This window comes from Lepidochelys olivacea (assembly GCF_965140295.1).
Source record: "Lepidochelys olivacea isolate rLepOli2 genome assembly, chromosome: 4".
Lineage (NCBI taxonomy): Eukaryota > Metazoa > Chordata > Testudines > Cheloniidae > Lepidochelys > Lepidochelys olivacea.
Genome location: NC_140414.1, coordinates 17,946,538 through 17,970,892, shown reverse-complemented (window position 1 = coordinate 17,970,892; position 24,355 = coordinate 17,946,538). Strand labels below are relative to the sequence as shown.

At 37.8% G+C, this 24,355-nt stretch overlaps 1 protein-coding gene across 4 annotated transcripts in view; it reads right to left on the bottom strand.

Moving 5' to 3' along the window:
- Positions 1 to 24,355, bottom strand: part of ANKRD17 (ankyrin repeat domain 17) — a 131,663-nt gene that overhangs the window by 22,428 nt on the left and 84,880 nt on the right. For 2 of the 4 annotated variants that reach the window (XM_084625803.1, XM_084625805.1), the window contains exons 11-22: positions 24,264 to 24,351; positions 22,705 to 22,832; positions 21,927 to 22,070; positions 20,863 to 20,965; positions 18,532 to 19,287; positions 10,715 to 10,863; positions 8,259 to 8,370; positions 7,885 to 8,030; positions 7,343 to 7,485; positions 4,422 to 4,635; positions 2,834 to 3,009; positions 1,993 to 2,155 (exon numbers count right to left, since the gene is read on the bottom strand). In XM_084625803.1, coding sequence (XP_084481929.1) covers positions 1,993 to 2,155; positions 2,834 to 3,009; positions 4,422 to 4,635; positions 7,343 to 7,485; positions 7,885 to 8,030; positions 8,259 to 8,370; positions 10,715 to 10,863; positions 18,532 to 19,287; positions 20,863 to 20,965; positions 21,927 to 22,070; positions 22,705 to 22,832; positions 24,264 to 24,351 — 2,322 coding nt within the window. The remainder of the gene's footprint in view (positions 1 to 1,992; positions 2,156 to 2,833; positions 3,010 to 4,421; positions 4,636 to 7,342; positions 7,486 to 7,884; positions 8,031 to 8,258; positions 8,371 to 10,714; positions 10,864 to 18,531; positions 19,288 to 20,862; positions 20,966 to 21,926; positions 22,071 to 22,704; positions 22,833 to 24,263; positions 24,352 to 24,355) is intronic. The other 2 variants (XM_084625804.1, XM_084625806.1) reach the window with 2 other exon arrangements.

Here is a 24,355-nt window from a genome sequence, read left to right as displayed (position 1 = left end):
CTCATTTCAGACACTTCTCACTCTTCTCTCCATGTTCAAGAAGAAAACCCTTGATTTTAAAATGTGTGGGTATTTACTAGTAATTGTGGAGAAGTGGTTTCTTTTGAAAAATGTGTACTAGTTACTTATCTTTGAAAGATGCTATTTGCATCACATGTACTGTAGTCAAGTTTTCATAATTCTAAATCTTATCTTTATACAGTTCAATGTGCTATATCATCAATAGGATGCACAAAGTCAATGGAACAGAACATCGTCAATGGGACAAAAGCATGGAGGCAAAGTCAAGATGCTTATTTTCAAACCAAGTACAATGGTTAATTACAATATTTATCTTGTAACAAACGAATAATGCAATTTTAGTCATTTTAACATGATAGAAGTTGTTGATATAGAGTAGCTTAGAGATTGACTGGTTGCTTACTGACTGATTTAGGGAACAAATCCACTGGTGGTATACATGTTTCTGCAAAGAGAACAGTCTATCCTGGGACTTTCATCACTAGATGCATTTTCTATTACATATCTTGGGGAGAGAGATCTCCTACAATTAAGATCATATGCAAAACAGCCTCAGCAACCCTCCCTTGATTCATGCTGGAACTGAGTACCTTGCATGCAATATTTTGGCTAATGAAGGTCCTGAAAAGTCATCCAAACCAGAGGCTTCATCAATAATCAGGTCATAGATGGTATTAGCCACTAACCTTTCATTTACCAACATCAACTGAAGAGCAGGGTTCATGACACCCTTCTCTACTGAGCAATTCCAGTAAACCTATGCAATACCAACGTAACAGATATTTTATAGTTCAAACTTGGCTTATACCTCACTAATACACTTATACCTCACTATACTCACTGCCAAGCCTTCTCTTGCTCATGAGAGATCCAAGGGATCAAACTTTTGCCTTCACACCTTTTCAACTCCCCAGGTGTCCACATACTCTACTCCTGGCAGTAACCAATCATTTAAAACGCAATTTTGTATACTAATATTTGCAAAGTAATAGGTTACTCATGTCATACTGGGTCCCTGTGATGGGGTGTGCTCCCCATACTGGCCTTATGAAAACTGATTTAGGCCAGGAAGGCCCAATCAGCTAATTTGGCTGAAAATGGGGGAGCTTTAGGCTGGAGACAGCTAATTAGAGACACGCTCACCTGCAAAGGACAAGTGGGGATTCTCCAAAAGGAAATTGGAAGCAGAAGTGGCTGCCTGGAAAGTCTGCAGTCACTCCCTGGGCAAAGGGAGATATGTTTGGGCTGGCGAACCCAAAGAGTGGAAAGGCCAGGAAAGTAGGACAGGGCTCAGAAAAAGGTAGTACAGTCTAGACAGGAACAAACCTTGACTTCTGGTTATAGGGTCCCCAAGCTGGAATCTGCAGTAGACTGCAGGCTCGGGTTTCCCAATCAGCCACTGGGAAAGTGGTACAGGCAATGCATAGGAAGACTGTCTGAGCCTGTTTGTGGAGAAGAGATTTTCTCCCCAAAAGAGGAAACCATAATAATGACCTAGCGAGGGGGCTGAATCATGAAAAGGCCACAGCAGCTCCTGGAGTGAGAGGGGGCTGCAGACAAAGAGGGTGTGGAGGGACGGCTTACAACCACAAGGAGAGGCATCAACCTAGTTAGCTATTCTGCAGAACGGTCAGGAGGAGGCGCCATCCTAATGGTGAGTAGAGCACACTGTCATAGTCCCAAACAACCGGATACCTAAGAATGTAACTCTTTCCCATGAATGTTTCTGCAACATGTTGACAAAGTATAAAGTTGCATAGGTGATGCAAATACTTATTTTTGTGGGCTCAAACCAGACCCTAAAAATATTTATGCAAGTTTTTCATTTACTCTTTCAAATATTGTGATAATTAAAGAAGAGATTTAGTAGATCTAATGTACCCATGTTCTGAGTACCATCGTACAGTTAAATTTACCAAGAAATAATATCTGAATAAGGAAGGGAGAAGGAAGAAAAATTCCACAGTCTACCTTTCGAAAGGCTGCCATAAGAGGCGTTATCTTTCTGTTATCAGCAGCATCCACATCTGCTCCAGCTTGTACCAGTAGCTGGACAACATCTAGATGCCCACCATTTGCTGCAAGCCATAGTGGAGTATTCCCCTTCTTATTCCGTACATCAATGTGAGCTCCCCTAAAAAAAGCAAATTGTTTTGACCAAAAATTGAATCATGCTTTGAGAACAAACAATACACAGGATCTATATAATTAGGTCATTACCTATTTCAACCAACCTTTTAGCATTAAAATACTGCATTTTATATATGTTTGCAATGGAGATGTTCCAGTTTTTAAAATTGTTTTTTGACCTTCTGAATCATTATAATGATATACATATTTACACTACGCATGCCAACAGTCAGTATGGTAACCTGAGAGCATGCCAGAAATCCAGACTCAGGCACTCTCTCTAAACCTTTGTTTATAATTGCAGGTGTATCTCAAGTTGTGGTCAGGCTTATAGGAGGGGCTTGCTGACAGCTGTTTCTATATGCCTTCTACTGGTCTATTCATGAATGTGCATTGGTATCTACCTTGGAAATGGCTGCTAATGGGGGCATATTCACAGTAACAGTGAATATTATAAGATGGAGGGTTCAGAAGATACATCCCTCAACAATGAGGATGCAAGGAAATATTAAGAGCTCTGATCTGAGTCTTAGGTCTAAGCACGGTGAGGAAGAAAATACATATTTGGGTCTAATACAAAGTATACGCTAAAATTACTCAGTGTTACACCCCCTGTGAAATACAGAAAAGTAAGACAATCAGCATTCAAGACCCTTTAACAGCACAGCTTCAAATATGGTACCTGCTAATGAGAAGCTCACAGAACTTGTAGTGCCCTTTGTCTGCTGCTATGGTTAAAGCCGTATCTCTCGATGAGGGTACTGGAGGAGCATTAACATCTGCACCTTTGTCCAGAAGAACTCTGCCTACCTCTGCATATCCACCCGAGGCAGCTTCCATTAACGGTGTGAGACCAGTCTAGGTTGAGTAAGCAGGGGGAATGAAAGAGTTAGTTATTTTCTTTTTTTCCTGCCCCCCCTCCGCCCCCTTTTTCACTAAAAGCCAGGAGTAGCTTCAGCTTGCAGCAAAAAGTTCTAAGTTCAAACATACGCATTTCCATCATTACCTTGCAAGCCCGCTTATATAAACTGTTACCAACATTTAAAAGGAAAAAATAACATCACCTGCAGCTGGCCAAGAGTGTGGACCATGCACTATGTTATACTCTGGAGACTAAACATGCTTTGGGGGACAAATCCTGGACCGGCGCTTTGCAGCACAAAGAGGTGGAGAAGTCCTTGGCTATCATGTTACTAGGCTTTTTACACTAGCCCAACCAATCTTGTACAGGTTTGGGCATGAGGAGCAGGTAGCAAAGAAGGGATGTTCTGCTGTGGAGCTCATGTAAACAGGTTTTTATATGGGGAGAGAAAACCTCAACTGCAGCAACACCTGTACTGGTGAGTACTGGGTGGGGAGGGAAGGGACATAGTCGGACTCGTCTTGGAGGGGAGAAACCCTATTCTAACAGTTGGTATAGAAGCAGATCCTGCAAGTTTAAACTCTTAACTTATGTTCCATTTAGTGGGCAGAGGGAAAGGAGGCAACTTTTGACCTGATCACACCTATCTTCATTCCTTGGTTGACAGCTCCTTTTCAGTGCTGACTGCCAGGGATGCTATGTGGTAGGTCAACTGATGTAGCTGTCTGGAATATTGACTGTCAGCTGAGAAGCCTTTTCTCTACTGTCATCCTCCACCCCAATGGCTGCCAAATGTGGCAAAGAGAGGAAATGCCAAGTGAAGTCACAAACTCTGTCCCAGGCAGGGGGAGGGATTTGATGGCTGAAAAGTTGCTGCAGTGCCTCGTTTACAGGGTGCACACCTCAGGATTCCATTTCGCCTCCATGGCTGTGGAAGCCAGGCAGAAGGTAGAGAGTCAGGCAACGAACACAACTTGGGTTAAGATCAGCTTTTAATTTTTAAAAATATGAAGGTCTCAAGAAATTTAACATAAAATGATTAAGTGTAAGATTTATCATCACTCTGATGCTTGTGATTATCTGAAGATTAAATAAAGCTCCAGAAGCTAAACCAAATGTTTTTTCTTTACTGTACACACAATGGGTCTAGGTCTGTGTGTAAATAAACAGTAACCTTAAAACAAAGATATTTCTTTTCTTTTAAATAGCTCTATTAAAACTCAGCCTCTTCCTTGGTGGTTTCAATAGGTGTGCGTGCAATCTATAAGCAGATAGTTACTACATAGGAAATACTTATTTTTCCTCTTTTCTTAACTTCCAAGGGGGAAAAAGTCACGTGAAACATAGAACTACATTCTTAGTATAAATCTGCTTAGCTGAAAGACACATATCTCATCCTGCTCCTTACCTTAGCTCTGTGCTCGACATTAGCTTTTCTGTCAAGCAGTAGGCTAACCACTTCAGTTCTTCCTTGGAAACAGGCCAAAGTCAAGGCAGTATTCCGATTGGTCTCTATCTGGGCATTAATATCAGAACCCATGTCCAACAGTAGCTTAACAGCAGCAGTGTGCCCATTCATAGCTGCCAACATTAAAGGAGAAATGCCCAGTTTGCTACCAGTTCTGGGGGGGAGGGGAAACAAACAAACAGTTTTAATTCTCATCATCATTGAAAAGGGTGATAGCAAAATTAGAATGTGAAAAATGAAAGTTCCCAAACTAGAAGTTATTAAGTTGAAGAAGGCTGATAAAAGCAAGGTCTTCTACAATGTTTGCATTTGTAGGTATTATGTACTCTGCTTTTAGATTATTAGTTGTCTTATGAGGAAATTACTTTTTAGCAAAGCTGAGCATTTTGTTGAGTCATGCAATCTGAAAGATCAGGGTCAAGTACTTTTTCACCATGAAACAAATAACATTTTGAAAAGAAAGCTTAGTTACCGTTGGTAATTCTGAGCTTATTAGTATTAGCAGAAATGCAGCTCAAAATAGAAAAAAAGTGTATCCATACTAAACCTGAAAGTTTCCTTTCTCTAATCTCCCTGCAGCACTGGAAGCAGAACCAGCCCTGCTAACTCAAAATGATTATTACAGTAATGTACTGCAGAGCATAACAAACTTTGAAATGTACTGACTGACCCAAAAGCCATATCACACTTCTCAGCATGTTACTGAAAACCTGCCATAGGTAGGCCATATCTGTTGATCTTATTACTCAGAGAAAAGCAGTTTTCAGGTAAGGATGGATACATTCTCTCATATGAAGGTCCACAGGTTTGTTATACTGATTTTAATCACTGTGTACATCTAGGGAGGGAGAAAGTGATGTTACAACTCCAGAAATCTATTATTAAGGCCATTCTCTACTACCAGAGAGACTAAAATTTGGAGCACCTTTCTCTCAAAAGAGCGAGCATTCAATTTGGAAACCTGTAAGGACATACTAACTGATGACCATGTGGCCCCCTAGGAGATCTCCTCATGAGATACATGATTTATCTGGCCATGAGGCCTCTACCGCTCTTCAGAAAGAGTACTCCGACATTAGTGATAAACACTTTTTGCTTTGAAGACGCCATACAAAAACACCACATTAGTCACCATTGAAATATTCTGTGGTTTTCTGCCCATTTAACATAGGATGCTAACGCATAAAGAGGCCATTTGATTCGCAAGATGGTATACTGTGTTTAATATAAGTCTGGAGCTATCTGAAGGACTATTTTAAACCATATGAAAGGTATAGTACTATGTTTCTATAGAAGGCTGGAATTCTAAAACAGGATAGTGTGGCCACGTGAAGTGCCATGGTCCCTAGACCACTACATTTGAATGTCAATTATGTTTTTGTGTACCTCACATGGGAAATCTCTTCAGGTTAGCAGCATGGAGCGGACCTTTTCCAAATACCTGACCCTTTTCAGCTGATCAGAGAAAGGGGGCTGGATGTCCTGAGGCAACCCATGTCCCAGAGAGACTTTCTGCAGTAGGCCTGATTCCTGACTGCACAAAACACAAAAATATCTATCCACGAAGAAGGAAGTAAAGACCAGGGTAGCTTGGTCTTTCTGAATTTAGTTGCCATGCCATACTCCATGAAGATGAGCAGGAGTACCAGGCACTGAGTTTATATATATTTTGGCCAGCCGGATTCTGCTTGACAGCTCTAATTATTCTGGGGCTGAACTAAGCATCTCTTTGTGGTCATGGTTTCAGTTTCTCCTCTGCAGCAGGAATGTCTGGAGTTGCTTGCCTACAAGACAGGTCAGTATCATTAACCCCACCTTAGAGGCACAAAAAAGTGAAGTGTTGGCAGAGGTCACCCAGCAGCATCAGCACCAGGAATAGAACCCATGGCTCCGGTATCCCAGGCTAACTCATGACTCACATTGACCCCCTTGCCTGCAGCTCTGAAGGCAGAAGGAGAACTGTCTGGGGTCTCCAGAGGCTGGGCCATACAACACTTCCTGCCAGTGAATGGCAGATCTTGTTCCACCCTCCAATGCTACAAGTAGGATGAAGACTCACTGGAACAGAACTGTAGGCCTCAGTATGGGAGAGAAAGTGACTTTATGACACAAAGCATGGGAGCTCGATATTTGAGACTAACTACTATAAATCTTTGTGAAAGAAAAATGGTACTGTTTATATTTTTAAAAATTTCTATTATGAGCAATTTCCCATCCTGCTTTAAAGCTTTGATAATTGTCTCCTTTGCTCAGTGTCCCGGACAAAGTCATGCTATAGCAATATGGCTGCAAACAGAAATAAGGTCAGACATAGCAATGGTACTTACATGCTAAAACTATTAGAAAAACCTTAAAATATAAAATAGCTTAAAAAATAAAACGGTGTACACTTTTGGTACCTGGGCTGGAGAAAGAGAAGGGGGAGGTGGGGGGGGGGGGGAGAGGAAAATAAGAGAAAGGAGATGCTATGTCTTCGTGAGTGATTGTTCCTTGTTTCAAAAGTATCTATACTCAACTAGCAGACTGATCCAAGTCAGTAGGAGGATTTTCACCATAACCCAGAAAGGAGTGCTATAAGTTTGGTAGCAAAAACATGGAGAGTCGCTTGAAGGAAGGGGGAGAAAGGAATGGGAGTTAAAATGGTCTGGGTCTTCAAAAAGCATACTTGAACTGTTCTGGTCTAAAACTGGGCAAAAACTAAACCAATGACTAGGAAGACTATACATTTCTTTAAATATTGTATCAGGATTAAACGCTCTAGGAATGAGTTTTTCTTTCATATAGTCACCAAGTGAACTTTTATTTTAGATTTAACAAGCAACTATAAAAGCAGGGGAGTAGGGATGAAAAAGAGAACTTGCCTAGAATTGATTTCTGCACCAGCACTGAGTAGGATTTTGATGATGTTCACATAGCCACCAGAAGCAGCTAGACTTAGAGGTGTGTAATCAGAAACGTTCCTGTGCTCTTTGTTTGCCCCTCGAGCTAGCAGCAGCTCCACCACCTGCAATGTTACAAAATAAATTACTTTTGATTCTCTCCTTAAAATTGAAAGCCTAACTGGAGAAAATGTTCTAAACGTATGAATACACCAAAAAGATGTGTCTAGAAAAAACAGGTCTCCTTTTTGCAAGCAATCCTTTTTAAAAGAAAGAACTTGAACTCTTCAACACCATGCCCCTAGCCTCAGAAAACAAGATTATGGTTGCAATTATTTCTCCTAAATTTCATGGCAATAAAATTAAAAAATGTTAATAAAATACAAAGTTGGGGCGCTGTGGAAGTCTAGGCATCTTTGTCTCCCACACTAAGGAAAATAAATTTGCTCTTAATCTAAACCATGTAACTTGCAACCTGCTTCTACAGTAAGGGTGCCTTTATACATGGGTAAATTTCACTTCACCTCTTGTCTTCCCCCTGAACAAGCCAAAGACAACGGCGTGTCCTTGGTTCTCTCAGACTGGGCTTCAATATCTGCACCATTGTCCAACAAGATTTCGACAACACCAACATGACCAGCTGTTGCAGCCAAAATAAGCGGAGTAAATCCTGAAACAGAATAAAGAATGTTTGATTATCTCCATCTATTTTAAAATCATTAACAACTTTAGTTATAGCAATAAAAAGAAAGTTGGGTCACCATGAATAAAGTCTAAAATAAATGTAAAAGCATAAGTAATACCAGGTTCTAAGCATATAATTGTTTTGCTGCATTGTAAGATACTGGAGTTCATTCTAAATGGAACCCACATACACCAATATACTGAGATTCCTTACCTTTTTTGTCCCGATGCTCAATATTAGCACCTCTCTCTAGCAGTGTTTGTACTAATTCTTCATGGCCACCAGCACATGCAAGTGTCAATGCTGTGTCATGATTACTCTCCGTCTAAAAGAAAAAAATTACACATTTCAAAATAGCAAAATACATTTTCCTTCATTTTAAAATTCCATGGTCATTACTGCATGAAGATTTAAATGTACCTCCTTTACAAGACAAATCTTTTAAAAGCCCAAGAAATGTTTTCAATAACTCTAAACATTTTTCTTGCGAAACTAACTATAATCTTCCTCAAATTAGATGTTAAGCTTCTAAAGTCAGCTCTTTAAACAGGGCTTTTAATAAGCATCTTCAACAACTGTGATAAATCATATTTTCTGCTGAACTGTTTAATCTTTAAAGGTCATAATGCCAGTCCTGCAATTTACACTCAAAATACAATATGCATTACAAATTGTTGCTGTCTAAGAAATGCATGGATTTGATTTTTAATTTTTACCCCCTATAGCAAATCTACAAATTAAAATTCATTCTCATCCTTATAGCTAGTATTTCTGAAGGAACTACAGCATTAGGCCTTAGCAGCTGGAAAGCCAACAGAGGGAGCACAAATGAATTGGCAGGATTTATTTCTGGAGCAGTGCTAACATTATTGATAAACATAATAGAAAGGTTGGGAAGGGAAACGTGAGGGTTGAAGTAAGTGTTTGACAAAAAGAATAAGCATAAAGTTGACAGGCAAGTCGATTTTGATTTCTAGTTAATAAGAGAATGGATTAGCTAGGCCTAGTGCTTGAAAAATTAAAAAACAAATGTTTCAAATTTTGTATTTACGTTTTTGAAATCCAGGCCTATGAAGGTCCCTGTAACTTTTTTTGGCGTGTGGGAGGTTTCCTTGATTTTAAGGCCCAGAAAAAGGATGACTTGAGAGGCTTTAAATTGCCCTCCTCCATTTCCCCCAACCAAGAGTGAAATCTTGGCCCAAATGTCTTTAATTCAGCACAAAAAATTCCTATGTTTCCTTATTAATAGGAAGGTAAGAACTCAAAAAGTTGACACTTCCCAGAAATGTGCCATCCACAACTGTTGACATTTTTAGTTCAGCTTAAAACATTACACTCAACAACTGCAATCCTGGGAGCAAGGAGAGGTGAAGTAAGCTGTGCAGCCAGACTCAAAGTACTGACACATTGTGAAGACTTTCATTTCTTCAAATCAACTACTTTTCACCGAAAAACAAATCCTTTATTGCAATAGTTCTCAAACTCTGGTCCCCAGGAAACATTCTGAGCCCTGCAATGAGGTTAAGTGATCACTCTTACGAGAAAGTCCATCAACTGCTAGAATTACAGAACCACTGCCTTATTAATAATGCCACAGAATGAGCTTACAAATTACCCTAAATTTTGATCACTGGTAAACTAAGTAGGTTATGTGAGCAAGGGCGCAGGATTAAAAGCAGTTCTTTTAAAATTTAAATTTTCCATGCTCCTGCTTTTAAAATTTTCTGATTTTTGTAGAATGCATCCACTGTCTCCAAGTAACCACTTCTATATTTCCTGTTATTTCTAATTATCTACCATCTTGGTATGATGCACTCATTCATGACGACGACATTACCTGTCAGGCCCATATGGTGGAGTGATGTATGTTTCATCAAATCCTCCCAGTGCCTGGTTAAAGAATTATCAGCTTATTCAACGGTGTATATGTGCCAAAAAAAAGAAAAGCTGTGGTGTTTGATGCAATCTTTTACTGAGATTGTGACAGACTTTTAGATGGAACACTTTATAAAAGGCAGCAGCCATCCCTCTCTCTCTCTCTTTAATTTCTACTCTGACAGCAAAACCTTCTAAGACATTAGAAAAAAAACAGTTCCTGACTGACATGTAGCAGAACAATGCAGCATAGGGCAGAGAGAACTAAAGTTTGGAACCAAGTTCTGTCTTCTGTTACCCAAGCTAGCAAGTACTGGGAATGCCACAGAGTTAGCACAATGTTAGCAACGGATCCCAATGGTTACAGAGACACTGTTATGTTGATTTGCACTAACCCTGCCAACCTAGGAGCCAGGCTGACAGGTTGTGAAGAGTTATTTTGCCTGCTGACTGGCAGAAAGCTGATGAAAAATATCTTGGGATAAGAGTCAAATATCTGCTAGATAACTGCAAGGATATTTTATCAGAAAATTTATCACTTAGTATCACACAAACAAGAGAAAGTGAAAACTAAATGATCAGTCATCGAACAAAATGCCTCCTTTTTCCCACCTGTTCTGTAGCCCAGATGAGAACACATTGTAATTGTCCTGTTGGATTATGCAGGATTTTATATTCCACGAAATCTAGAATGCAACTAAATATAAATCAGAATTGTTTACTGATTGTGACTCATTCATTATGTAGAAGCAAATACCTTCACCACAATTATGCTGCACTGATTTCAGGCTTACCTGTGCATCAATATCTATGGCAGGGTAGATCGGTAGCATGGCTGAAGGAGAAATTATAGGACTTGGAGCTGGCGTCTGAGGTTGGGAGACAGAAGTTGCAATGCTATGGGTAGGAGTGTTTGACATTGCAGATGCTCTTCCACTCACTGCTGTTAAACAGAATGACTACATTTAGTAAAAGTAAAATTTATTCTTCAGATCTGTAACATCACAATAAGTGAACAATGAAATACCAGAAAAATCTTGAATGTTTCTTTATAAATTATTGTATTTTGAAAATATATCACGTTTAAACCTCTAATTCGTTGGCCTTAAGAACTTGGACAACTTAAAAACTAATTTAAGAAATAGACAGTATGAGAAATGTGTGAATATTAGGTTTGCGGCATTTTCTGAAAGCCACTTTTAGAAAAAAAAATAGCACTTTTTCTGATCAGACACTTTATTCAAAGAGGTATATGATTAACTGACTCAAAAATTCCATGCCATTAAAAGGAGACTGGAGCACAGTCAGAATAATTAGGTACTTACAGCTATATATTTTGGCTAACTACGGGTCCTTGAGTTCATATTCCAATCACAAGGCACTAATGCAAAATAGCAACAGTGATCGTGTGGAAGCTCCTGATCAGTCAGAATTGACCAAATATAAACAACTATGTTACATGGGGGGAAAAAGATGAACATTTTTATAAAAATCTTTTTGCCAATGGTATAGATTAAAAGTTCTGGCAAAGTAAAAAGAAAACCATCAATAAATACTATTTTTGCTATATCATATCAAAATGGCATTATTAGCATTTTGAATGCAATATTTTCCTAAAGAACCTTTTGCAGTCAAGATCTTCCAGTTTCTGGTAAAGCATCCTTTAAAATAATATGTTCTGTGTATACATTTTTAAAGGAATTAATGGATTTTTCTGTTCTCCTTTTTGATGTTAGTGAGGGTCTTTAGAATCTCACTGATTATATAAGAGAGCTATGAAAAGGAGGATATACAAAGTGCTGTCAAATGCACAAAGTAAAGGATTTGGAAAAAAATTCAAGTATATTTTTCGAATAATCGTAAGTGTTATTTGTAGCTCCCGTAATCACAAAATTTAGAGAAATGCATTTTTCAAATTGATAGTGTTCCTTTACTACATACAATGGAGCAGCTATGCAGGAATATATAGTAACCCCTACTCTTAAAGTTTCTAACGTTTTAAAATTTGTTCTTTGAAGTGGGTTTAATAATTAGGAAAAGTGCTTGATCACCAGCCCTGCATACTGAAGTCCTTTATTCAGCAGTAACATTGTGGGCAGCAGTAATGCAACTTTCGCCACAGCATCCCACCAACCTGACTGAGCCTCAGTCCAAAGAGGCCAATGTTTAATCTCTGTACTAACTCAATTCTTGGCCTTCTTGCTGAAACTGCCAACAAGGGAGACAGCAAATGTCAATTATGATAGAAACAAATGGAAGCCACAACTTATTCCATACAGACCCAATGAACAATCTTACCAGATAATAATGACTTCTGTTCACTATCAAACCAACCTTTACTAATGAATTAGAGGTGGAAGTCTGTGCCAATCCCAAAGCCATCCAGTTATTAGTTCTTTAACTTTCACCTAAATAGCTAAAGAATGGCAACGGGCATCTTTAATGAAGAGGAAATCAGTCTCCCATAGTACTTCATTACAAAGTTATCACTGGGTATGGACTCAATTACTGGCACAAGATTTGAACTCAAGATAATTTGGCCCAAAGTTGAGGTGCACCATATGACTGATTTCAAATTAAAGATAATATCAACACGAGTTGTGGTTTCAGGGAATTCTAGTTCAAGGAACATCATATCCAAAGGTTTCAGCCCAAGGTATTCATGTTCACCAGGAGTCTTTAAAAAATAACACACTTAAAAGCAGCTCAGGTTCATTATCCCTGTTATATCAAGATGTTCCGTAAAAAAAGAATAGCTGAGGTTTGATTTAGAACAAAAACCAGGAAATTCAGAGTTAGATCTCTTGCTCCATTCTTTGTTCATTGTATCACAGCACATGTGGGTCACATACCGAAGTTTTTCTAAAAGCCAGCAAAACAAGAACCCTGAACTCTGAATTTACTGCCTTTTCTGGATTTAAAAAACAGAACTTCTCAAGCAGTGCAAAGTATTTTAATTCCTAAAGTTAAAAGACAGTTTGGAAAAAGGTTTGATTCCCACCATATCAACATTTTATAAATGAACGATCTTTTTTGCCCAGTGGCACTGGGGGGGGGGGGGGGTACAGCGTAAAGTTACAAGAGACCGAGTACTCAAGCTTGCTGCAAGGTGATGGGAATCAATGAGAAGTGAGTAATCCACACACCAGAACAAGAAAGTTTCCAATGCTGAATGTAATACCATAAAAGTTTTTAAAGGGTGATTAAGAACCATAATTTCCTCTTAAAAAAAAAAAAAACAGTTCCAAGTTATGAAATCTTCAAAGACATAAGAAGTTAGTATTGTGACCCACTACAAGAAAAAAGGCATGTTAGCTATTACAACTGACACCACCAAGGTTGTTAGGCCTACAAATTGACTGATGTTGAGAATTATTATATTAAATTGTTTTTAATTTAAGCCATGTACCATTTTTCACACTATTGTTGCTGCAGTGAGATTTTTTTTTTTTTTTTTTTTAGAAAAACCAACACCCCTCTTCCCACAAGAAACTTCACGATAGAGTTCATAAATGAACGGTTTATACGCATGCTAACACAGTACACACATCAGTTTACAATTCTTACATTATTATTTTAAATCTGCTGCAGCAATAACTAACTGAGAAAAATATATGGTTCATAGCTGTACAGTACATTTAATAAATGAAGCAAAAGGTAAATGTGTTAAATTTTTAGGTCTAACAATCATGAGGGTGGTACTCTAGGTGCCGGGAAAGCTCCTGATCAGGTTGAAATGGTCATTCAAGTGCATACCCCAAAGGCAACCAACAAAAATCGTTTCATCTAAGTGTTCTAACAAAGACTAAGAAGCATTCAATAAACTACAATGTCTTCATACTATCTTCCCAGCAGTAACATGAGTACTTGGCCCACTTTAGTAAAGTTAAGAAATATTTTTAAATTAACTATTTTAATGAAGAGTTTTAACAACATCAGGGCACATTCTGTCATCATAAGCAAGCAAAACAAAATGAATTCCCTACCCACACCTCTTCTTTTTTTTAAATTTTCTGACTGTGATGTGGTAAAGTAAAGGAATCTGTTTCACTACTTAGGTGAACATCTACTGTAAGGCCACACACGCTTCTTTCTCCTGTTGAGATGTAGGATTAAATTTTCAAAAGCATTAAATCTGATTTTCAAAAGTTACTTTTCAAAGTTACTTTGAAAGTTAATGAGTTAGGTTCTTAATCACTTTTGAAAGCAGCCCTTGGTGCTCTTGACAATTTTATTTGCCATGAAGACTGAAGGCACTGCAGTATTTCAATTTTTATATTTGATTTTCCTGTGTACTGCCATTAGGAGGTCTACTTAACTAATCTTTACATTGGACTCCTTTTCCAGATCTTAGATTTCCTCTGGACTTAAAGGGATGTTCCTTACAGTTTACATGTTTTCCCCACAAAAACACCAAGTTGTACACTTGTAAAATAAGTGCTCCAAATATTGCAGGAGAGAAGTAAAAAAGAAAAAAGTTCACAAGTATAAGTAAGTAGAGTGAAGGTTGTGTAAGATAAAAATCTGTTTTAGAGCAATAGGCTCTTATCAAATAGTTCATTCGGAAGGTAAGCCTGACATTTTAAAAAGGAACACATGCTCATATTTGAGAAATGTCAATGTTTATTTCTTTAAATAGCTAATATAATTGTCCCTCTTGACTCAGGGGATAATACTATGCGCTTTTTTAATTTAGCAAGAATGGGGACTCTCTTTGTGTCATAAGAATGATCATATTATTCATTCAGTTTCTTCAAAGTTTTGAAATTTTTTACACTACGCTGAACATTAGCAATTTTTTTAGTGGTGTTCTCTTACTGGGCACACAATGCTATTCTTGTGCAGTGAACGTCCCTTGCAAAGGTTGAGGCATTCTTTCGTGCTGCACTGCTTTAATTTGAGATGTGAGACTGACAGCCAGATTTTCATTTGCTTTATCTCAAATGGATTTTAGAATTGTTTAAGATCTTAATGTGACGAATTTGGTTTTTTGCATTTCAGGTTTTTCCAAATATTCTAGTAGAAGAGTCAAGTTTTCTGAATTTAAGATTAAAAAAAAGATGTTCCTAGAATACATTTTTATGGATCTGTACACACAATTACATAGGTCACTATATGCCCTGAAATAGTAACTAGAAGGCATGTTGTGACTATGAATTGGCAAATATAATACCACTCCTAAATATTAACAGATCTATCACATGGAGCCTGAGAATCCATAACATGTCAATGTTCCTTATTTTACATTTATATTAGTTCTTTTCAGGGGCTTTTTCATGCAGTTTACCAGCCTAAAAGGTAAAACAGATCACATTACATACATTTCTTTTCCTGCAGGAAGTCCATACCTTTTAGTCAATGGACCAATAAAAAATGTAATTAAGTTGTGTTTACTGTTCCTTTACGCGGCAACTCCCAGAGCACGCTATCAATACACACCAAGAATACAGATATCTGTATATTATATATAATACTGATAGTATAAATTAAAATGCTATGGCAGTAATTTGCTCTTTCCCATGGAAGTATATACTTCCAGGAGCATTTCTAGAAGTTACAACAAATCTCAGGATTTTGACAAACTAGTCCAATCTAGAGTCTGTACTTACTGTGTAGCATTTGTCAAGTCATTTAATGTTTCCTATGACCCAATTTAGCCATTTGTGAACTGTAAATGCAACTTAATGATCTGATACGGATGTTTTGTGAAGTTTACATTTATTGTTTGTAAAGTGTTTTGAAACCCTTGACTGTACAATGTGTTTATTTGCTTCTCTTTTCAAAGGTGTTGAAAGCAACCCTCAATACAGAAAACTGCAAGAAATCTCCCAATAGCAGAAGAGAGCAGAAGTGCAGCAAACATCTCCCAATAGCAGAAGGCAGGGAGAAGGTATAACAAATTAAAGAGGTACTGACTGAAACTGAAATGCTTATTAAAAATATACATTTATAGTATTTACATGCTAATGAATTAATAGATTGCATATATAGCCTTAATACCTAAAATGTGTTTATTTATAAGTAAACTGAAGTGATTCTTATTCATCAGTATCTGAACTCAAGATTCATCACAACAGCATGAGAGATAATGACATCAACATCTCAAGAGGAAGCAGGGAGGTGTCCTTCCTTGCCTTGTCAAACTCTTGCAGGATGAACAAGAACCCTGACCTCAGGTCCTAGTAGACAAGTAAAAACTAAATTTTCAAATACATTGTGTTTTACATTTGTCATTTTAAAAATTGACTACATATTTTGTTATTTCTAGTCTACTCCTGAGAAATGCTGAAGACCCAACAACTGCCATCAATAGCTATGGGTACCTCTGATTTTTTCCATTGCTACCTTAATTTTAATTTCTCATTCAAAAAGGGGAAATTTTAAATGTCTTTATCAGTTGACATTATAAAAGTAGTTCCATTTTCAGCTGGTTCAAACTTAAGTAATCAAGGTGAAAAACTGGTGACTTTCCATTTGATCAGACGAATGACCCAGACATGGTGAGCCAAATTAATTTCTGGTGTAACTCAAGTGACACCATCCCTGAGTCTTAGTAAGTCAAACATTCCATGGAGAGACACCATGAAATCTATGGGGTACACTGCAAATATGTTCTAGTTTGCTGAGTATTGTATTGAGCCAAATTCATCTCCAGTATTGTGGCAGCTTGAAATCAGACTTTGCAATTTAAATTGTACAGCATTTTTGAAGTTTACCTATTTGCACTACGTGCACTTATTTACATATAAAAATGGGTTCTTTTTACATTAGTGGTTTAGTAATCTGAAATTTAATTTATACAAACTCAGACTAATCCTGAAAACCTTCCACACATGCAACTCTCAGATTTCATTGTACGTTGCAAACACACAGTTTGTAGAATTGGGACCTAAGAATGTGAAAAATATTTGATTCAGATGTAAATTGTAAATAAATCTAGCCTTTCATAAAGGAAGTGTTCAGATAGTGCGCCCCCAAAACAGAATAATGAATCCTCAATATTTAAATGGTGTTACATGTAATTATATATCATAATATATTTAAAAATGTAAACTAAATTTAAGTTCTATTTAAATTCAGTAGGTGTAATTACTGCTTAAAAGTTGTAACCATTTTACCTGACAGATGCACCAGCTGGTATTAGGTATCCCAGTATATCCAAATAAGGGAAATCTTCACATCTCCATTTTCTCATCAGGACAGAAGGAGAGAAATTGTCTCTTGAATGTTCAGTTTAACTTTTGCCTACTGATATTTTCAAACCTGGATGCCTAAATTAAGCTCCTAAACAGCACACAGATTTTCAAAAGGTGCTGGGCTCCTGTAACTCCTATTGACCTCAGTGGAATTTGAGAGGGCTCCGCCATTCTGACGATCAAGCCACTATTTTGGAGCCTAATTTTAGGCACCCAGGTTTGAACATTTTAGCTTGAATATTTAAAAAAAAAAAAAATTCCCCAAATACTGTTTCTTCACTTCCCTACATGATAATGCTACTGTCATTTCTGCAATATGTTGATACAACATAACTTTACTCCTGTAGACTGAGATATCCTAGATTACCGCCACTGACATGCTTCTCAAATGGCATGGCATGCCATGGTAATTAGCACCATGTAATTAATATTTTTCTTAATTTAAGATTAATAGAGCTGTACTTATAATAAAGTTTTAATATATGCTGACCTCCCACAAGGTAATTTAAAAGATTCAAGGGATACACAGGTTTACTGTAATAAAGGAATAGATTGAAAACTAATATTTCACTGACAAGTTGTGTAATTAACAAGGGGAGCAGCAAATGAAATGTAATTAGGATGCAGAACATCCTATAAGGAAATCAGCACTGCTAGCCTTCTATACTTCAGGTTGTATCTAAACCCTATTTTATTCTTAGTGCCCTGTTTAGTCCTCCTTCAAGAAAAATCTAATGTGTATGAAATGTCTTAATACTGGATTATTCTCATAGACAAGTTTTGAAAAATTTAAATTTGTTTGCATAGATAAAGGTAAAGCAATTTTAATCTGTGTATTTCTTAACAATACATATAGGTTTATTTAAAATTTATTCCTACTTATGGCTCAATTCCTAAATAATTTAAGTTTAAATATGGCAGTTCTAATTCTACAATCAAATGCAGAAGGTCTATTTCAGATGGTCTTGCTTGGAGTACACTATTTGATAGAAGACCTATTCCAAATATTAAATCTATTTCTTAACGAACACTGAAGAACAATGTGGTGCTCCACATCTAGAAATGGGCTGTAATATTATCATCGTTTCAACTATGGCCAAAGCAACTATGCAAAATAAGATGGCATTTTGCACATACAGCATACCAACCTGTCAAACGGGCAATGGGTAGCAAAACCTCAAACGGGAGGTCAATCCTTCAAACTAAAAATGTTTACTTAAGACTACTTATACTGAACTATTATTCTAAAGCCCTAAGGACACGGATCAGTATACCAAAATCGTTCATTGTTATGGTAGTTAGAACAAAACCAAACAAAAAAAAGAAAAGAAAAGAAAAGAAAAGCAAGTTGATATACCCTCTACTAGCTGTAAGCAAATCATAAATTATACCTGCTCATAACAATATAAACCCACCTGCCATGATGTCATCCAGCGTGTCATTGAGGGTCTGAGCAGGGCTGGCTACCATTAACCCTTGCTGAGTTTCTGTCAGAATTCCTTGCCCCAGCCCTGCCAGCTGTGCTTGGCCCAACACTGGCTGTCCAACTATAACACCTTGCAGTTCTGTAAGATTTGCGATGGACCCTGGAGGTAGGGAACCTGTTGCCAGAGGCAAAGCTTGTGGCATCGCCAGAGGCTGAATAGGTGCAAAGCCCATCTGCGCAGCAGTTTGCGGAGGATCATCCTTGAGCAAGATGGGGTCCACCTGCTGTAATCGTGCATAGTCCCCCTCTGAAAGTTGTTCTCCAACCCCAACAGGAGTCAGTAGTCCCAGATGCTGGCAAGACTGCTGTTGCTGCTGCTGCTGAAGCTGAATTCTTTGCGCTTTAACCTCTAGATATTGCTTTTTTAGCTGCTGCTGCGTTTTCAGTTGTAACTCTCGCTCTACTTTCTGCAGTTCCTCCAAAATCTTTTGTTTCTTCTGAATTTGTTCCTCTCTCGTTTTGTTCAATTCCTCAATCTTCTCCTTGGTAAGCTGATCAGCATGTGCCAATTCCAAGGACTGCAGTTGAGCATTTTTTTCTATGGCTTCTTTTATCCTCTGCTCAAGCTCTGTTAACTTGCCCTGAGCCTCTTCTACAATGCTCTCTGGAGACTGATTGGTGATGTAACCCTGTACATCCTGGTTGTTTGCTGGCAAATGGCTGCTGGACTTTTGTTTAGAAGCAGCTGTGTGAAAAAGAAACCCCCTCAGAACCAATGGAAGTGCACATGAATGGCATCCTCATTACAGAGCTACTGTTTGGACATTTAATGGCCAACAGTTAGGCACCAAGGTACTGTACCCATAGAAGGTGAAAGTGTACAGTAAGACCCTTATGAAGAAAACCATATCTTGCACGTTAGGATAAATATTAATTCAGAGGTTAGCCTGCAAATTTAACAGTGGATTACTATACATAATGTAGAACAGTTTTGTAAATTATTTTTAAGGTATTTGTTCCAACAATAGTTACATGTCTGTGACAAGAAAATGATTGCCTCAAGATGTGTGGTATGCAAGTGGCATAATTAGATATACAAAAAAGAAAGGGAAGGAGATACTATCCCTAGACCTGTTTTGTGTTTTGAGATGGTATCAAGTCATAAATGCATGGAAAAAGCCAAGAAACCAAGCCAAACTTATTTGATGGGTAGGATTTTTTTTTGAAGAATTAGCTTTGTAAATCTGACTTGGTAGATTTAAAAAGGTGCTAATCTAATTAGGAATATTTAATCCCTTCACACTGGGAGTCCAGCTATATCAGCTTGACATTCAGTACTAGACCCAATATTAAGGCATTAAAATACAAACTAATATGTTCTGATTGGATAGTTATCGTGTTTAGGTGTTCCACACAGAAGACATGAATTTGCGTACGTTCAACCCAACTCCCTAATCAGGAGAGGGAAAGAATTCAGTCTTCACGTAAGAAACGACAGTGCTCTGTGTAGTCCAACCGATTTATAGTGAACAAGTCCACAGTGATTAAGCCAACACTATACCATCTAAATGTTATAAGGAAAAGTGGTTAATGGTTCAGAATGGAAGGGAAATTAAAACACAGTATTTCTAACTGTGGAAGGACCCATTTTCTTCCAGCAGAACTTAAATTGTAAAGTATTACAAGCATAGACACAGTATATATTTTATTATATACACACACACACACACACACACGACCTACTGGTGGTCCTTGATAGAAAAAATATTCTGGAGATCCTTTATCTATAAAATTTTTGCTGCACTTTTACATAATGTTTCAAAAATGGATACCAAATTTACACTGAGTTCAACTACTTTGCAAAGGGGACCCGAGTCACATTTTACAGCACAAAATCAAGAAATTATGCTTTTAAATATAGTCAAATCTGTACCTAGACTACTATCTTAAGGAGATGTAAATTCCAAACCAGCTACAATATTACTGATAACTGTGATCAATGACAATTCTTTCGAAGATTTAACTATTTGATACTGGTTGACAACTGACATTTCACATTAATCTAGCAAAACCACACATTATGTAATATTTTTAGAGAGGCACATTTCTTGAAAAATTCCAATTTAAAGAGAGGTTAGATGGATATTTTGTCTTTAATGTGGGTGAAAACAGTCCTTACAAAAATTAAATTAATTCCCTTGACTGATTCCAGAAACGATTATTGTCTGCAGGAACTTGTCAACTAAAATAAAATTGAAAGCAACCCTAAATCTTCTACCTAGATAGGATGTTTAAAGTAAGCTGCAAAGCTACAACTGACCTTTATTTCTGATGGGAAGGGTTGTGGCGACATTGGCAGGGGGTTTGTCAGGCTCCTGGGGTGGGACGACCATGGGCAGTGCCTGCACTGGTACACGAGGAGCCTAAAACATTGGACACTAATAGATTACATTTCTTTTCGTCCTATATGCTTAATGAGATGTTATACTTCAATAAATATTAACAAATGGTCACTGTTACAAAAGTGGCATGCATAACAAACAGTATTTGATATAACACCTTTTGAAATGTTGAGTTCAGTGCCAATAGTTGTTAACAGTTCCAGACTATTATTCATATGGGTCCTAAGCACTTCACATTCTTAGGCCATGTCTACACTAGCAAGCTTACAGTGGCATAGCCGTACTGATACAGCTGTGCCGCTGTAAAATCACTCATGCAGCCACTCTATGCCAACAGGAGAGAGCTCTCTGTAGACATCATAAAACCACCTAAATGATCAGAAGTAGCTATGTTGGCAGGAGACGCTCTCCCGCCAACATAGCACTGTGCACACGAGCACTTATGCCGATTAAAAATATGTCGCTTGGGGTGAGCTTTTTCACACGCCTGAGCGATATAAGTTTTGTTGACATAAGGGGGAGTGCAGACATGGCCTTAGTATAAATAACAAACATTCTAACAATTTCATCATCATGAACATGGTAACCCATAATAAATCTGCAGTGCAAATTTAAGCCACAGTTGGCTGCAAATGAAGGTTAAAAGAGCACTTCTTACTCAAGTGTTTTCGACTGTTGAGATTTTCTTCCTCATTGTTTTTCAGTAAAATTGACAGATCAAGAGGAAAAAGGCAAAGAATTACCCAGTAACGCTACCAAAGGATTTTCAGTTTGCACTTCAAATTGTGGCATCTTTTCAAAAAAGCTCATCTAGTAACCTACAAAATGTGCTAAACCTATGTTTCCAGATATTTTTCATAACTTTAGTGCATATTTTAGTACCTTAACTTTCAGCAAATTAAGTATGAACACACAGAAAAATGAAATAAAATTAAAAATAAAAAAAATAAAAAATAAAATAAAATTTGCTCTTGAATCTTACCCTATTTAAATCATGGGATGGTGGGGTCAGCTGGGTGGCATCAGGTGCAGGAGCAGAAAGCAAGTTATTTGGATAATCCAGCAGGTAGCAAACCACGCTAGTATGACCACCTTTAGCTGCCTCTATCAACATAGTTGAACCATCCTAAAGAGAAAAGTAGCACACTACTTTAGAAAACCATGTGTATGAGAAACTTAAATTATTTTAATTTTACATTTTTACAAGCGTATCTTTAAACACAAAGGCATTAACATTATGAAACTATGAGAATTACATAGCAAGTTCAGTCTAATTTCTTGGTGCAAGAATTCATGACTTCCTGTGGCTAATACACTTAGGGCTTGCCTTCACTACCACGCTAAATCAGAGCCGCTGCACCGATTTATCACATCTGGTGAAGACACACTGCGTCGATGGGAGAGCGCTCTCCCGTTGACATAATTACTCCACCACAATGAGAGGCGGAAGTAGGTTAGCGGGAGAGCATCTAAGTTGATGTAAGTTACATTGCTCAAGGGGGTGGTTTTTCACACCCCTGAGAGATGTAACTAACATCAACTTAGGCGGTAGTGTAGACAAGCCCTTAGTGGCAAGGCTTCTCTTGGATGATAAGGATTTCATTTAGCACTATCCACATTTATAATTTTGAGAGTGATTGCTATAAACTTTCATTACAAGTATGTCAGTTTATTTAGCCAGTCCTTGCATTTATTTGAAACAGTAACCATGAGATTAGTTCAGAAGACAAGGAAAACATACAAATGCTAAAAATACTTACTTTCAGTCGGTGTGTAGGATCAGCTCCATGAGCTAGCAGTAATTCCACAACTGCCAAGTGACCTCCAGCACAGGCCAGCGACAATACTGTATGATCATTGTTAGCTGTGGTCCTATTCACATTTGCTCCTTCAGTGCAGGAGGGGGGAGGAAGAAGGATGGTGGGAGAAGAAATCACTTCACAAAAAGATGAACTGTAACACTTGTCTGTAACCCATTCCCGTTCTGGAATCAATACTTAATTCCACATATATTAGACTAATATGAAACAGCAGCTTTAAAAATAATTAAATGCATAAATCAACTTCAAATGTATTTGATGGCCAGAAATGTTAGGAAAAGACGCACTGACTGTTACATAATATAGTACTGTATTCAGCAAATCTGACAATATGAAGTTATAATTGTTAACACAAAAGTCTCATCAGCTACATAATGGATCAGAAATGTTACTTTTACTAAATAATACAGGGAAGATAGCATAAATATTAACATTCCCAGCCAAGAATGTGAATATGTCTATATTACATGCATGGACCTAATGTGATTGTGTATGTGATGCCGTTATTCAAGATCTGCCAGCAATTTTGTTGTCATAGTGCCTCACTTTATGACTGATTTGCTGCAGAAGCCCTTCCTAGTCACTGGCAAGCAGCGACTAATTCCAGCTGTGCCTTCTCCCATTCACATCGGCGAAGGGATGATAATGGGGCAGGACTAGGGACAGCAGGCCAGTCAGATTCCACACGAGGAGGAGAGGAAAACTTGTAACTGTAGCTGCTTGGGTGATGAAGCGGGGTTAATAAGGAGCAAGAATGACCACACATGCAGTTGCTAAAATTAGACTCCTAAATCAATATTTAGGCACCTGATTTTTAAAAGCTTTGAGCACCCATTAGCTTCCACTATCTTCAATGCAAATAAAACACTAGGGCCTAAAGGGGTCTAATTTTCAGAGTTCCTAAGCCATACCACAACGCCCAATGAACTTATTGGGAACTGCAGGTGACCAGCACCTTTTAAGTATCAGGTACCTCACCTTAGGTTACCAAGTTTGGAAGTCCTAGCCTACATAGCCTAGTGGCTTAAATATTCTAACTCAAGGTAGAGTGATTAAAACAACATTAATGTAGTTGGAAGCAAGACGATAACGTCATTGTAAGTCCTATAATCATTCCATGTTTTTATTAGAAACACTGAGTTTTATATACAATGTGTCAATTGTATGGACAATCAGGAGGATCAAATGGATCAAATATCTTCTATTTAATAAAAAAATAGATCGAAACACATGAGCAGCGACTCAGTATCTGTACATTACAACATGCCGTGAAGGCTTTCATGCGCTGCCTGCGGTGCAAGAAGGGGCATGTTTAAGACAAATGATGTCCAGAACCTTAATTCCATTATCTATAAAATTAAGCATAAAAAAAAAAGTTATCCTAGTACTAGCACGGCTATTTAAATTACTGGAAATCTACATAGAATCTACATTACATACACAGTGGTCTTCAAGTCAGAATTCTTATAAAAGCAGAAAAGAAAACTTCATGAACTCACCTTTGCTAATCAAGAACTGAACAGTGCAAACGTGACCTGCTCTTGCAGCTTTCATTAAAGGAGTTCTTCCACCTTCTGATTCATGTTCCTAG